Genomic DNA, 13,887 nt, shown 5'->3' with positions numbered 1-13,887 from the left:
GACCAAAACAGGACAACTGAGGTGATGCTTTGTGACTTTCCAGGTGGGGTTATAAAAAGGCTACAGCTCCTATATCCCTTTCTGAGGAGCCAGGGTTGGAACACTTGCTCTGGGGAAGCCAGGTACCACGCTGTGAGGGAGCCCAAGTTCACTCACCTGGAGAGACCAGGTCAACAGGAACCAGGGCCCCAAGCTGACGGCCAGACTCAGTCTTTAGACGGGAATAAATTAGTCTTCAGACACTTCCAGCCTCCAGCCCTCAAGTCTTCCAGCTGAGACCCAGACATCATGGAGCAGAAATGAGCTGTCCCCGCTGTGCCCTGTCTGAATTTCTGACCCACAGCATCTGTGAGCATAATAGTTATTTTATGCTGTTGCATTTTCTGGTAATTTGTTCAGCAATCAACAGTAACTGGAACAGTCGCCAAGTGAATTAAATGGTACCAGGCAGCGGACAGCCTTTTTCATCCCTTTCAGTGTAGCTGGGCTGTGAAAAGGCTGTGCTCAAGTTGCGGTTAGGAGCATCGAGATGATCTCATTAGTCACCCTTCCCTCCCTCCACACAGTGGCATCTCTTGTTCTAGATTTTACAAGTGTCGCCATCTTCCCAATCATCCGGGACTGGAACTGCAGAGTGTCTGATTTTTCCTTTCCCTTCCCCCTTCTGACAAAGGCAACAAGTGATGCCCATTGTCTTTTTCCTAGTGCCTCACAAATGTGTTCCTTCCATCCCGTTCCTAACAGAATTATAGACAGGATACAAAAGTCCCCTGTATTTAGAGACCACTGTCTCCTCCCAGGGCAATGCAATACGTGAATTGCCCGGTCTCTCTCTCTGAAATATTGCTAGCCCATCAATCGACTGTCCCTGTGTTCAGTCCAAGCCCTTTTCCTCCAGCTCCTCTTAAGTCTCCCTGGCTGCAAATCTAAATTTGGCTTACAGAAATCGAGTGGTGTTAGACAGTATTCTAATTGTGACTGTTAAATAAATCCCTCTGTTCTGCTTTCTATGGAAATATTCATTCAACAACTTACAGCTTTGTCTTTGCCCTGACTCAAACGGCATTTGGAGGGAGAGTTTTTGATGAGTTCAATTTAAAAATCTGAGTAGAGCCTACAGGGTCAGCTCAGCTTCTTGTCTTAAAAACATGAAATACATGCAGTTTTCATAGGCACGAACCAAGCTAGCCCCACTGTTTTTTTGTGAAGCTGCACGAGAGGAAGTCCAGTACTCACACAGAGTTGTGTAAGGATTATTTCAGGCCCTCTTAAGAACGTGGGTATTTAACGTGTGCTAGTTACTACAGACATTATAAGAAATAACCCTTTTTATAATCTAGAACTTCCTCCTTACTACACAGAAAGCTGTTTGCTATAAGAAGCCAGAGGATAATTGCATCCTCTGAAATCTGACCACATTACCATTGTCTCCTAAATGCCTTGTTGAGCAGCCCATATTTAAGAGATTAAATCTTTAAAAAAGAGAGCGAGAAAAGGAAAAGAGGAGGGCAGGTACTGTCATTCATTTATTTTGCAAGTATTTATTAAGCACTTAACTCTGTGCCAGGCACTGTTTTAGTTACTAGGTGTGTGACAGACTCGGGTCCCGGGGCTCTCTAAAGCAGCAGAAATTGACAAGAGGCCAAAAGGGAATTCCAGGCAAGGCTTGTATTAGGGCTCATGCATGAGGGAAACGGCACAAAGGGAAAGTGTCCTTCAGGCTGACTCTCAGAACAAAGGCCGGGGAAAGTTTTCCAAGGGACTGAGGTGGGAAAGGGGTAACATCAAAACATGTTGGGGTGGGGAGGTATAGGAGGTTGGGTGGGCAGGCACAGTGGACAGAACATGTTTCTACATGCGGCTTATGCCTCATTAGCATGTTAGATCTGGGCATGATATTTAGTATTACAATGAGGGAGAAAGTAGGTAAAAGTTCAGTACTGGGGTCCATCTTGGCACAAACTGGTTTGGTCCGGGCTGGGCTTTTTTGTTTTTGTTTTTTTGCCTAATTTTTTTTTTTAAATTTACTTATTTTTGAGAGAGAGAGAGTGCGTGCACGCCAGAGAGCTTGAGTGGGGGAGGGGCAGAAAGAGCCAGAGACACAGAATTGGAAGCAGGCTCCAGGCTCTGAGCCATCAGCACAGAGCCTGATGCAGGGCTTGAACCCACGAACTGTGAGATCATGACCTGAGCCGAAGTCAGATGGTCAACAGACTGAGCCACCCAGGCACCCCTAGTTTGGTCCAGTCTTGACGAGTCTCCATAGTGAGCATTCCTGCAAGATATTACTGATCAACGGGCATAGAGTTTTAGCTATCCTACAGGATGTACTACTCAAGGGGCATTGCTATGCAGGAATGCTGGATTTTGGTGGTTAGGGTTGAGGGGATCTGAGTCCAGGCCCTGCTCTACCTCAGGTACATGACAGGTAAAAATCTGTGCCCTCAAAACAAACAAACACAATCCCTGCCCTCATGGAGCTTACATTTTAGGGGTAGAGAAAATGACATAATAAAATAAGTAAAATGTGTTAAACAGTGTTATGCATGTTAGAATTTTAACTAACCCAGGACCATGTTTAGAAAATGCTAGCAAGCAAAATAAAGCTGGAAAGAGCAGTAGTGCTGGTTTGGGCTTGAGTTTTAGAGGTCAGGTAGGCCTCCGTGAGAGGATAACATTGGAGGAAGTGAAGAGGGTGAGAGATTTCATCAAGTGCAAAAGTCCTGAGGTCAGAGCATGCCTGGCTGTTGGAGAAACATAAGAAGGTTGAGGGACTGGAACAGAGGGAATGGAAGGTGGAAAGGTGGGTCTTACTGGCCCTTGCAGAGCCAGTGATTGGGGTTTTTATTCTAAGCACAAGAGAAGCCAGTGGAAGGTTGTAAGCAAGGGAGTGATGATCTCACTTAGCTTTTAAGAAGACCATTTTGTGGTGTTGAGGACAGTCTGAAGGGAACAAATGATGGAAGCAGACAGACCAGTTTTTGTGGGCTATTATAAGAGCCCACGAGAGATGGGAGGTTCCTGGACCACAGGGTAGCAGTGCATGGATTCTAGAATAATGTGAAGATTGAGCAGACTGGATTTGCTGACAGACGTGGGGTCTGAGAGAATGAAGAGCTACTTTAAGATTACCTATTTAAGGTTTCACTCTGAGCAACTAAAAGATGTGCTGTCCTTAACTTAGATGGGAAGCTCCTGGGAGGAATGAGGTTAAGGGGATAAGATCAGGGCTTATTAAACTCTAGATGACAAGTGAAGATGTCACACAGGTAGGTGAATATACAGGAGAGAAGTCTGGGCTGGCGAAGTCGGGAGAGGTCAGCATCTGGTGATATTTAAAACAAGAAGACTGAAAATTAAAAATAGACCTACCCTATGACCCAGCAGTAGCACTGCTAGGAATTTACCCAAGGGATACAGGAGTGCTGATGCATAGGGGCACTTGTACCCCAATGTTTATAGCAGCACTCTCAACAATAGCCAAATTATGGAAAGAGCCTAAATGTCCATCAACTGATGAATGGATAAAGAAATTGTGGTTTATATACACAATGGAATACTACGTGGCAATGAGAAAGAATGAAATATGGCCTTTTGTAGGAACGTGGATGGAACTGGAGAGTGTGATGCTAAGTGAAATAAGCCATACAGAGAAAGACAGATACCATATGGTTTCACTCTTATGTGGATCCTGAGAAACGTAACAGAAACCCATGGGGGAGGGGAAGGAAAAAAAAAAAAAAAAAGGAGGTTAGAGTGGGAGAGAGCCAAAGCATAAGAGACTGTTAAAAACTGAGAACAAACTGAGGGTTGATGGGGGGTGGGAGGGAGGGGAGGGTGGGTGATGGGTATTGAGGAGGGGCACCTTTTGGGATGAGCACTGGGTGTTGTATGGAAACCAATTTGACAGTAAATTTCATATATTAAAATAAATAAATAAATAAATAAATAAATAAATAAATAAATAAAAATAAATAAAAATAAAACAAGAAGACTGGATGAAGTCACCAGCACAATGAACGTAGAAAGGAAAGGAAGAGTTCCAAGGACGGGCATGGGACACTCCAGTGTGAGGGTGTCAGGGAGAAGGCCCGGCAAAAGAGGTGGTGGTGTGGACAGTGTAGCGGGAGGCAAATTAAGAGGCAACGATTTCTGGAAGCCAAGTGAAGAACATGTTTTTTTTTCTTTTTTTTTTTTTTTTAATTTTTTTTTTCAACGTTTTTTTTAAATTTATTTTTGGGACAGAGAGAGACAGAGCATGAATGGGGGAGGGGCAGAGAGAGAGGGAGACACAGAATCGGAAACAGGCTCCAGGCTCCGAGCCATCGGCCCAGAGCCTGATGCGGGGCTCGAACTCACGGACAGCCCAGAGCCTGACGCGGGGCTCGAACTCACGGACCGCGAGATCGTGACCTGGCTGAAGTCGGACGCTTAACCGACTGCGCCACCCAGGCGCCCCGAAGAACATGTTTTAAGCAGAGAAGGGAGGTAGGGATTGATCAAATTGTGAAGTATTGCTTATGGGTCTAGATAAGGTAGTAAAAGAACTAATCATCGTATGTAACATCACAGGGTCTCTGGAGAACTTGAGTAAAGCAGTTCCGTGAAGTGATAGAAGCAAGCTCCAATGATTGGAGTGGGTTCAAGAGAGAATTGGGACAGAGGGCCTAGAGACAACAAATAGGGACTTTTTTTTTTTTTTTTTAAGTAATCTCTATGCCCAAAGTGGGGCTCAAACTCATGACCCTGAGATCAAGAGTAGCACGCTCCACCGACCCAGCCAGCCAGGCGCCCTGGGGATTTTTTTATCTTTAAAGATAGGAGAAATAAAAGCATATTTTATGCTGATGAAAAGATCTTTGCTTTTCCAGTGAGAGACCTAGCCTTCTCACCCACACTCCCTTCTTTGGACTTCATATTTGGATATTTGCTATTTCTTGGAAGAGTATAATTGGAATCTGAACTGATATGAAGCTGAGGATTGTGAAATCCAACTTATTTCATATGCAGAATTCTTCTCTCACCCCAACTCTTGATTCCCATTGTTCGGGAGAAACACAACGTAGATGGGGTCAAGACTGTCCTTAGGTTCAGTGGAATTGCTTTTCTCTCATTTATTATTTGGATGGTTCTTCATATTTGTAATTTGGTGCTCTGTGTCAACTCCACAGATAGCACCTTTCCCCTATTTCTGTATGATGATGGTTCTTTTTTTTTTATTTATTTTTTTTATTAAAAAAAATTTTTTTTTCAACGTTTTTTTATTTATTTGTGGGACAGAGAGAGACAGAGCATGAACGGGGGAGGGACAGAGAGAGAGGGAGACACAGAATCGGAAACAGGCTCCAGGCTCTGAGCCATCAGCCCAGAGCCTGACGCGGGGCTCGAACTCACGGACCGTGAGATCATGACCTGGCTGAAGTCGGACGCTTAACCGACTGCGCCACCCAGGCGCTCCGATGATGGTTCTTTACTCTTTGTTACTCCTGCTTCAAGGGAATGACAATGACCAAAGAAGTCTCAAAAACGTAAGGTGAACCCTGTGGCAGTCACTGGGCTGTTCACAGAAATTCCTCCCATCTGGGCACATGGGAGAGCGACTCTCAGATACGACTGTGCAATTTGCCCTAACCAATGAAATGTAAACTAAATGATGTCACTTGGTAGCAGAATCTTAAGAACCAGTGAGCAGCCTGCCACATTTTCTTGGTTGTTGGCAATTGTGGAAGCACATGTTAAGATACAGCCCCTATCAGCCAGGGTCTGAGTCCTAGCCATGGGCTCCCTTGCTAACCCCGGAAACACATCTAGTAGGAGAAACGAACCTTAGTTTTATTCGTTTTATTTTGGGACAGCAAAACCCAACCTATCCAGACTGACACAACGTCTAAGCAAAAATAAACGTTGGTATTCCACTCTCCATTACAACCAACTGACTACAAAATCCAGGATATGAAAGTTTTACTTTCCCATCCCAGCAGCAAAGAAAACCCAGGAAATAACACAGGTGGTAAAACTTCATCTCGCTGTCAGTTCTCCATTAAATAAAAAACTGAACCTTTAAAACATTAACATTGTTTCAAAAATATTTCTCTCCTGGGATGCCTGGGTGGCTCAGTCAGTTAAGCATTGGACTCTTGGTTTCGGCTCAGGTCATGATCTCATGATTCATGAGATCGAGCCCTGAGTTGGGCTCTGGGCTGACAGCATGGAGCTTGCTTGGGATTCTCTCTCTCCCACTCTCTCTACCCCTTCCCTGCTCATGCTCTCTCTTTCTCAAATCAATAAAAAAAAAAAATTGAGAGAACTTTTCTTCAAGAGACCTAGTCAGACTACCAAAACGAAGTTCAGTGTATTTCAAAGTTTGTTCTCCAGGCCGTCTGTGTTAGATACTCCAGGGGTGCTCATTCCAAATGCAGATTCCCTGCTCTTGGCCTCCAAGAGGAGTCTTATGGTTCTTAATTCCTAGAAGGTTCTGTAATCTTGATCTGTATTTATATGTGTGGTATAACACAAAAATATATTTGGTGTTTGTCCTAGGTTCCTGCCCTAGAGCTGCTAAAACTTGAAATCTCCTGATGGCAGTGACTTTTGTTTCATAAGGAGCCTGAGTTTATGCCAATGAGGTCACTTATGGTGGGGCCCCCAGACAGCCTCAAGGGTTGAGCTGGTCACCAGAAAAGACCAAGTAATTAGACCTCCTGACCGGCCTCTAGAAGCAGATGGAAGGAGGGTGTTGGAAATTGAGCTCTATAAACTCTTTTTCAAATTTTTAAAAATGTTTATTTTTGAGAGAGAGAGCATGAACAGGGGAGGGGCAGAGAGAGAGGGGGAGACACAGAATCCAAAGCAGGCTCCAGGCTCCCAGCTGTCCACACAGAGCCCAATGCGGGACTCCAACCCAGGAACCACAAAATCGTTGTCTCAGCTGAAGTCGGACGCTCAATCAACTGAGCCACCCAGGCACCCGAGCTCTATAAACTCTTGAACAGGGAGATTTAGAGGGCTTCCGGGTCAGTGAACACATCTTAATGCTGGGAAGATGGCAGACCCCGCATCCCTCCCCTTACTTGCCCTATTTGTCTCATTTGGTTGTTCTTGGGTTATAGCTTCTACAATAAGGAGGCAGATAGATGTAGCGTTTTCTGGAGTTCTGGGAGCCATTCTAGCAAATTATCCAACTTAAAAGAGAAGGGAGTAGCGGGAACCCCCCTAATTTTACAGTTAAGTTGGACAGAAGTGTGGGTAGCCTGGGACCTAATACTTGTGACTGGCATCTGAAGTGAGTGAGGGCAGTCTTGGGGAACGGAGCCCTTAAACCTGAAGGGTCTAACAATAACCCTGGGTTGTATCAGAATTGAACTGAACTGTAGGACATCCAGTTGATGTCCAAAGAATCAGAGAATTGATTTTTGGTGTTGGAAAACACCTTAGAAATAGGCTACCGACGTAACACTGAAGTATATTGTCAACAGACTTGTCTGATGGAGTTTACGCATGCTTCGGCATTACAGAAGAAATGCTGGTGTACGAGACAAATCATACTTCTGCATAAAAGAATTTTATTTAGTGGTCAGATCCCGATGAATAATGCCAGTCACTGCTTGATTCTGCTAAAATGTGCTATTAGATATACTCTTAAGAAAGTGTACAGTGCATCACCAAAAGCTGTTTAATTTGGATTGTGTAGAGTGAAAGAAAACTTCAGAAATCTTTGTTTTCTGGTAAAATCTTTAAGATACAAAAATGAAAAAAAACAAACCCAAAAGCAGTATTCCAAAATAATAAATGTTACCTTGGACTATTTACAGTAAGATGCCTTTTTCCCAGGAGGATGCTCTCTGCTTGATTCTTTTCCTCACGTGTTACCCATCTCTTGTAGGTATTCTCACCCCCACCTGCCCCTTCTCGAGGATTTCTTCCACTCCTGTCTCGCTTGAGGCAGCCATCTGTTCTTTCATCTTTGAATCTTTCTCGGCTACTCCTTTTTCCTACGCTTGAATGACCAGTCATTCTACTGAACAGACGTTTGCTGAGCACCTATATGTGCTAGGCACAGGGCTAGGAGGCAGAGAGACATTACAGAGATGCAGAGTCATGGACCCCTTCCTCAAGAATCTGAGTTCGGGTTGAATTAAAAAACAGTTTTGTTTTGTTTTGTTTTTTTCACATTATATTCCACGAGATTCCAGCCCCCGGTGAAGTAAATGTGGGGACTTCTTGAAACAAAGCGCACTCACACAGGGTCCGCCAACTTGGCCCATTCCAAGACATTTTGAACGAAGAATTCTGCTCTTTATGAAGCCCAGGCCTACGGTCTGCGTTCTAAACTCTTAGCAGGTAGAAAGCAGGTGTGCTGGGCAGTAGAGCATCAGCTATGCCAGTCTGTTTGGGGGGGGGGGGGGGTGGGAAGGGTAATCTTTTAATTGGTTTCTACAAATTCCGAGTATGAAAAAGCCCTTAACTCCCCCACCCCCCACCAAAACACTAAATCGTAGCTATAGATACATATTAAGCTCTTCCTTGATCTTGACTTGTAACAAGTGTTCTAAGACTCTTTTTATAATGTCCAGCAGGAGCTCTTTTTATTACCTCCACAAATATTTCTTTGTGCTTTTCTGTGAACATTTTCTTAGCTTCAAACATAAAAGCAGCGAAGTAAGCCTGCAGGTGACCTTTTTTTTTTCCTTTCATCATGGTTAACCTGAAACAAGTTCAGCTCTTGCATTTGGCCTACATCTTCTCTGTCCACGAGGCCTTGAGAGACCCATGGTAGTTACTTAAAGAAAAAAAGAAGGCAAACCATGAAATATAAAACAAAAGCTGTGCCTAGCATACTATGGAAGCAAAAACAAAACCATGCCCTTGCTGCCCCCATCTTGTTCTGTGCCTGGCAGACCATGTCCCTACAAATATTCACATTTGGAAATATTTCTCAGTCACAATAAAGTCCAAATCATGGTAGTGGGCTTGCAGCCTATTCCTTTCATTGACTCTGCACAGCCAACCACCGAACGATGATGAAGGGAGTTTTCGTGGGGAAGTTCTTGACCCCATGCCATTCAACAGGTTACACGGGGTCACGTCTCTGTACAGTTTCCATCCAATTAGATGATACTCAATCCATTCAAGTGCCAGATGCAGAACTTCCTCATGAGCTGGTTCCAAGCCCTTTGGATCTGAAGGCAACTTTGGGAGTTGGCATTATTCCCATGTTACATTTGGCCTGCCCTACCCTGTGGTAGGGGGAACACGATGCCTGAAATGTGTGAAGAGAATGAGAAGAGCAGGGAGAACTGGGAGAGAGAGGGAAAAGAGAAGTGATCATGCACAAGCTTCTTGCTCTGTCGTGCATATATTTTCAGTGTAACAGCGTGTATTTCGACACATAAGGGCTTGTGCTTTTTCGTTAAAGAAACAACTTGCCCTGAAAAGCTCATTTGGCAAATGTGGCCAAGAACGTGTGTGTGTGTGTGTGTGTGTGTGTGTGTAAAATGTGTTATGAGGCTCTGTACCAAGTCCTGCGGGTGTATCCTGCTGGCCCCTCCCTCCACCACACCCACCTCTCTGGCAAGGAAAAACTGGTGGGTTACACCTGGTCGGTTTGATATTCAGAGGCTTCGGACAGGCTTTCTGAGAAGCTCAGGAAATTCTCCTGGTATTCGGAACAAACAATCTCATAGCGGTAATGCCGGAACTCTACAGCAAAGGTGCCAAAATAAGACAGGAAGCACATGACCAGACCCCACTGGACCCTGGCTGCATACATGTGGATGCCTTGAGCCATGAGGATGAAATCTGGGGAGGAGCAGTCAAGGAAAGTACCCCCATAAGCCACATTCAAACTGGGCTCTTTTCTGGTCAAGGACAGGTTACAAGAAAAGTCTTACTCTCCCCCTCCTCATCAGCAAAACAGCTTGACGGCTTCCTGAACGCAACACTTGCATGAATAATACAAAATAACATTGCTGAGCTCTTTGTTTGTGCCAGACGTGCTTCTAGGTGCTTTCACAGAAAATCTAACTTAATCCTCACAACAATCCTATTGTTATCAGTTCATTTAAAAATAGGGGAACTGGGGCGCCTGGGTGGCTCAGTCAGTTAGGCGTCTGACTTCGGCCCAGGTCATGATCTCATGGTCTGTGAGTTCGAGCCCCGCGTCGGGCTCTGTGCTGACAGCTCAGAGCCTGGAGCCTGTTTCAGATTCTGTGTCTCCCTCTCTCTCTGCCCCTCCCCTGCTCATGCTCTGTCTCTGTCTGTCTCAAAAATAAATAAACATTAAAAAAATTTTTAAAAAAATAGGGAAACTGAGGCCAAATGGTTAAGTAACTTGCCTGAGGTCACTGGGAGAGCTGGGATTCAAATACAAGGACTCTGGCTGCCAGGCCAGGCATTCAACTCTACAGCTACCTTCTAAACTGTGAGATTAGCAAGAGGATTAAAATTCCAAAGAAATTAGTTGGCCAGAAAAATAAACTTCTCGTTTTAAAAAAAATCACTGCAAATGACTATGGCTTTATAGTCATCCTTTTACCTGCAGAAATAATTTTGAACATATCAAATCACCAATTACCTACATATAAGCTTTATCTCTGCAGTGCTACTAATGTGTAAGTGGCTCCTTTTCCTCTTCTGTCTCGTTTTCACTATTAAAACAAAGGAGACTCCTATGCCTGAATATATATGGAGTGTATACACACACACACACACACACACACACAGCATACATGAGGTTGGAGCTAGGAAGGAAAATGTTTCAAAGCATGCTTCAGCGAAAAGCCAAGAGGCCAAAGACTAAATACATTTTTAAAGAAAAATCAGAAATGCTCCCTTAGAATTAGTGCTATCTCCAGACTTAAAATCTTGGGAAATTTTCAGAGAGCAAAAGAATATGGTGAAACTACTTCAGCCAAACTTTGCTCTCCTGACGAGGCCTGGATCCATTCACCTGGGAACCTAGACAGGGTTCCAAATGTTCAGAAACAACATGGATCAGAATTGTTTGGTATAAGCTGAAAACTCAAAATAATTTAAAGTCTGTACATTCTCTTCCCACTGAGGGCTCAAAGTACTGGCAAAGCAATATTATTACTTAATGAGGAAAGGATAGATCTTCAAATCTCACCCTGGCAGAATTCTGACCTTTTTACTCATAAAATATTTCATCACGTGCCTAGCAGTCAGCAAGATTTTTGGCTTGATTTTCCAGCCCTTAAATGTTCTCTAATGTGCTGAAGAACTTGAAAACAAACAAACAATTAAATGTTTGGCAGTTAGTGAGGGAAGAAGAAATAAAGATCCCCAATACTCCAGTAACTACAGGATGTCTCTGAACAATAAATATTTTCATATTTTAAAGCCACTTTCCCTAAGGCAAGAGGGTTTGGGGTTGAGTTCAAGAACTGTGCCTGAGTTTAAGTCAAGATCACTGCATACAGAGTGTGATCTTGGATAAATTAATCTCTGTTCTTACTATCATACTTGTTAAATGAGGATTAAAAGGGTTGATACATTTAATGTATTAATGTGCTTAGAACAATGCCTAGCACATTATAAGTGCCCAATAATGTTGGCTATTACTTGACCGAAGATGTGTAATTGGGTTAGCTACACATTCTACCACCTAGGAACCTTATTCCCTTCCTCTCTGGTTTCCTGAGGAGACCCTATTGGAGTGAACACTTGAGATCATGCCTCCCAGCGGAATGATCGGCTGATCTGACTGGTTGCACTGGAATTGGCCAGCTTCTATTGGGCCATGTTACCAGTAGGTGGGGTCACTGAGCTCCCTCCAGGACTAGTGTCTCTGGGATCTGTTTGGGGTTAAGCAGAAGCGCTCTCCTCTGCCTTTTTCTGGTTTCTCTCCTTGTTACTTAATGGGTAAGCTGAATTCCAGAGTGTGAGATCAGAGGCCTGACACTTTCTCCTTCACAAATTAAATTAAATGAAATAAAAGGGCCATTAATAAAGTCATAAATTAACTTTTTTTAAGATGGAAGGGGAAAAAAAATCACAATTTCCATTACGGATTCTGTGTTTTTCAGACAGGAAATCTTTTCCATCACTAATGACAAGGAGGATGCATGACACTATTCCTACAGATAGAAACAATTTTGAGAAGGCAGAGCTTGGTTTTAATTTTAGTTCTCTATCGCTTCAGGTCTGAGAGTTTTTGTTTTTATATCCATTTACTTATCTATTTTGTCTGAGATTTTGAGATAATCTGACAGTACATGCTAACTAATTGGAAATGGCAGTTTTCTCATCTACATATGTGTGTTTTAATCTCCCTACCAAAGAATCTTTTCACATTCAAAGGATACAGAGGACCACACACAGAGTGATAGATGCTGAGAGAATAACTCGTGGAATCCCAACTTTCCGCCCTTCATTCTTGATGTTGACTTTGAGTGTCAATGCAGCCTGGATCCAGCAGGTCAATGTGCCAAATCCAAAGGTCAAGGAAGTTCCAACATTATGGATTTCTTCATCATTCGTGAGCTAAGGGATGAACAGATAATGACAAGGAGGCCCATTTAGAAAAGACGTGATGGGAGAAAAAATAGGTAAAGTGATATCTCCATAACGGGATGATAGGTTTTGGAAAGAGTAGAATCCTTCATCTCTGCTGGCTCTTTGTGTTTGTTCTCAAATGGTTTGAACTCTGAGGGGGAAAGGGAGATAAACAGTACTTCCAAACCTCAAAACATTTGTTTAGAATAACCACTCAGGCAGTGGTAATCTATTCCTTGAATTTAATTTCCAGAAAAGCGTGGAGAAGTCAAAGAAAAAAGCAGGAGAGTTAGACAAAAAAGAGAAATGTCAGTTTCTACAAACATACACTGCAAACTTTGTTTTCCAGACTAAGAAATGAGACTTGGGATCTGGCTGTGTATTTAATGATTGAAGAGAACCAATTCTAAGAAGGTCAAGATTTTACTGTCATAGACAGCTAATAACATTTATTCCTACATAATGTGATCAATTCATTGTTAATGGGATTTTGTTTTATTTTCCTCTTATAAGAAAATTGCCACCTAATAGCTTTTGCCATATTTGTAGACCCATTAAACGACATTAGTGTTTGACGATTCCTGGTCAAGGCTTTTATAGAATTAATAGGTTAAAGGAGACCCATTCGGGTTATTTCATTTGAAGGTTAAAAATGTAAACTTTCCATTACCTACTGATTTAAAAAAATATGTTGGTCACTGGGGTGCCTGGGTGGCTCAGTTAAGACCTGACTTCAGCTCAGGTCATGATCTCATGGTTCTCGGGTTTGAGCCCTGCATCGGGCTCTGTGCTGACAGCTCAGGCTGGAGCCTGCTTCAGCTCCTCTGTCTCCCTCTCTCCGTTTGCTCTCTCTCTCTTTCTCTCAAAAATAAATAAACACTAAAAAATATACTGGTCACTTAAAACACTTTTAGCAATGATCTATATCTATATAATCTATCTCTCTATCTATCATCTGTATATTTTTTTCAATGCTGGGCTTGAACTCATGACCCTGAGATCATGACCTGCGCTGAATTTAAGAGACAAACATTTAACCGACTGAGCCACTCAGGCACCTTGTTTTATATATATATTTTTAATTACACGTGGGAAAATAAAATCTATAGTTGAAGAGATGGTTCTTACAACATGGTAAAATATTGTTTTGAATTGCCATTGCCTTCAGATGTTTTATTGTTTGACATTGCTGGGAATAATGGTTGCCTCAAGTCAATATTGCTTTCCTTTGACAACTTTTTCTATTGTTTTTGGCTGTAGTATTTTTTCCTCTTCTTTGTAGTATTTTTTCCTCTTCTTTTTTTCCTCTTCTTTTTTTCTTTCTTATTCGGAAGGCGTATTTTCAAAACTCATTTTAAATAACGATTCCTCAAA

General features: G+C 42.8%; 1 protein-coding gene across 2 annotated transcripts in view; it reads right to left on the bottom strand.

Annotated features, from left to right (window-relative positions):
- Positions 1-7,542: 7,542 nt before the first annotated feature.
- TMEM150C (transmembrane protein 150C) overlaps positions 7,543-13,887 on the bottom strand; it is a 78,270-nt gene continuing 71,925 nt past the window's right edge. For both annotated transcript variants that reach the window (XM_019466049.2, XM_019466038.2), the window contains exons 7-8: positions 12,324-12,501; positions 7,543-9,798 (exon numbers count right to left, since the gene is read on the bottom strand). In XM_019466049.2, the coding sequence (XP_019321594.1) occupies positions 9,590-9,798; positions 12,324-12,501 (387 nt within the window). In that variant the 3' untranslated portion in view covers positions 7,543-9,589. The remainder of the gene's footprint in view (positions 9,799-12,323; positions 12,502-13,887) is intronic.

This window comes from Panthera pardus, unplaced genomic scaffold (assembly GCF_024362965.1).
Source record: "Panthera pardus isolate Hobbes unplaced genomic scaffold, ASM2436296v1 HiC_scaffold_13, whole genome shotgun sequence".
Taxonomy (NCBI): Eukaryota; Metazoa; Chordata; class Mammalia; order Carnivora; family Felidae; genus Panthera; species Panthera pardus.
The sequence above is the reverse complement of the archived record's forward strand: the minus strand, read 5'-3'. Positions and strand labels throughout refer to the sequence as shown.